Source organism: Haliaeetus leucocephalus, unplaced genomic scaffold, assembly GCF_000737465.1.
Source record: "Haliaeetus leucocephalus isolate CR32 unplaced genomic scaffold, Haliaeetus_leucocephalus-4.0 Scaffold751, whole genome shotgun sequence".
In the NCBI taxonomy this organism is placed as follows: domain Eukaryota; kingdom Metazoa; phylum Chordata; class Aves; order Accipitriformes; family Accipitridae; genus Haliaeetus; species Haliaeetus leucocephalus.
The window spans coordinates 16636516-16637826 of record NW_010973187.1 but is presented as its reverse complement, the minus strand read 5'-3'; the positions used below and the strand labels follow the sequence as shown (position 1 = coordinate 16637826).

The 1311-nt window shown below is 59.2% G+C and overlaps 1 protein-coding gene across 2 annotated transcripts in view; it reads left to right on the top strand.

Annotated features, from left to right (window-relative positions):
- The first annotated feature begins 573 nt into the window (after positions 1–573).
- Positions 574–1311, top strand: part of PFKFB3 (6-phosphofructo-2-kinase/fructose-2,6-biphosphatase 3) — a 19665-nt gene continuing 18927 nt past the window's right edge. For both annotated transcript variants that reach the window (XM_010581015.1, XM_010581014.1), the window contains exon 1: positions 574–995. In XM_010581015.1, the coding sequence (XP_010579317.1) occupies positions 917–995 (79 nt within the window). In that variant the 5' untranslated portion in view covers positions 574–916. The remainder of the gene's footprint in view (positions 996–1311) is intronic.

The following is a 1311-nucleotide window of genomic DNA, read 5'->3' as shown; positions in this document are numbered from 1 at the left end:
TTTCACCTTTTCCCCTCTTTTCACCACTTTTCCTCTTTTTCCCTCTTTTCACCCTGTTTATCATCTCAGCTCCCTCATTTGTACCTTTTCATTCCCAACGCGTTCCACTTGATTCTTTCCACCTCGGGCCCCTCCCGCAGTCGTCCCCCCCCATCCCCGAGGCGCAGGCCCGAAGACACGGTGATGGTCGCTGGGCGTGTGTCCCCCCCCCTTCGGAGAACAAAGCCTCCCCGGCTCCTCCTTTGTCCCCGCTGCAGTGCGGGGGGCCGGCGGCAGGCGGCAGCGTGGGCCGAGCCCCGACAACCCCCCCCTTGGTCTCTCCGCCCTCTTCCTCCTCCTCCTCCTCCTCCTCCGCCCGGCCTGCCCGGCTAGAAATAGGCGGCCGCCGCCGCTGCCGGCTCATTGCGAGCGGAGCGGAGGAAAAGCAGCAGCCGTAGGGTCAGCCCTTCCCCGGCTGCCTAGCGTTGGGATTTTCCTCCTTTTTCAAATTATTTTTGCAAATTCAAAGGGAAAAAAATTTTTTTTTAAAGTATTTTTTTAATTTTTTTTTTTTTTTTCTGCATCCTGATTTACAGCAAAATTACCGGCAGGACTCGCTCTCTCCGAGCAGGCAGCGGCGGTATTTGTGCCGTTCCTGCCGGCTTTGTGCCCTGAAGCCCCGTCCCTCCTCTTCCTCCTCCTCCTCCTCCTCCCCCTCCTCCGCCGTAAAGCCTTAACGCGCCTCCGAGAAGCATCCGAAAGCGCCGCAGCCGCTTTGCCCTAAACCACCCCCCGAAGCGACGACCGCAACAAACCCCGCTTTATTTTTTTATTACTTTTTTTTTTCCCCTCCTTCCTCCTCTTTTCTTCTCCTCCCTCCCTCCCCCGCAAACGCCCCAAGGTGGACGCGGAGCGCAAAAAGACCTTTGTTTTAAAAATGCCCATGGAGCTGACGCAAAGCCGCATCCAGAAGATTTGGCTTCCCAATGACAACCGCCCGGCACTGCCCCGCCGCTGTGAGTACGGGCACCGCAGCATCCCCGCGGGGTGGGCTGGGGTGGGAAACAGCCCCCCTTCTCCCTGAGTGTGCGTGGGGACTCCGCAACACCCTTTTCCCCAAATATCCATGCAGCATTCCTTGTTTTCCCCCCCTCCTTCCTCCGCCTTTGCCTCCTCCAGCATCATTCCCGTGTCCGCATCCCACCCGCTGCCATCCCGTGACTCGCTTCCACCCGTGGGAGCCGGAGGAAGGTGCAACCATCACATGGCAGCTTCCCGGTGCTCTCAGAGGAGCTGGGACACGCGTGGCCCAATTTCCGGCCCCCCCCCCCG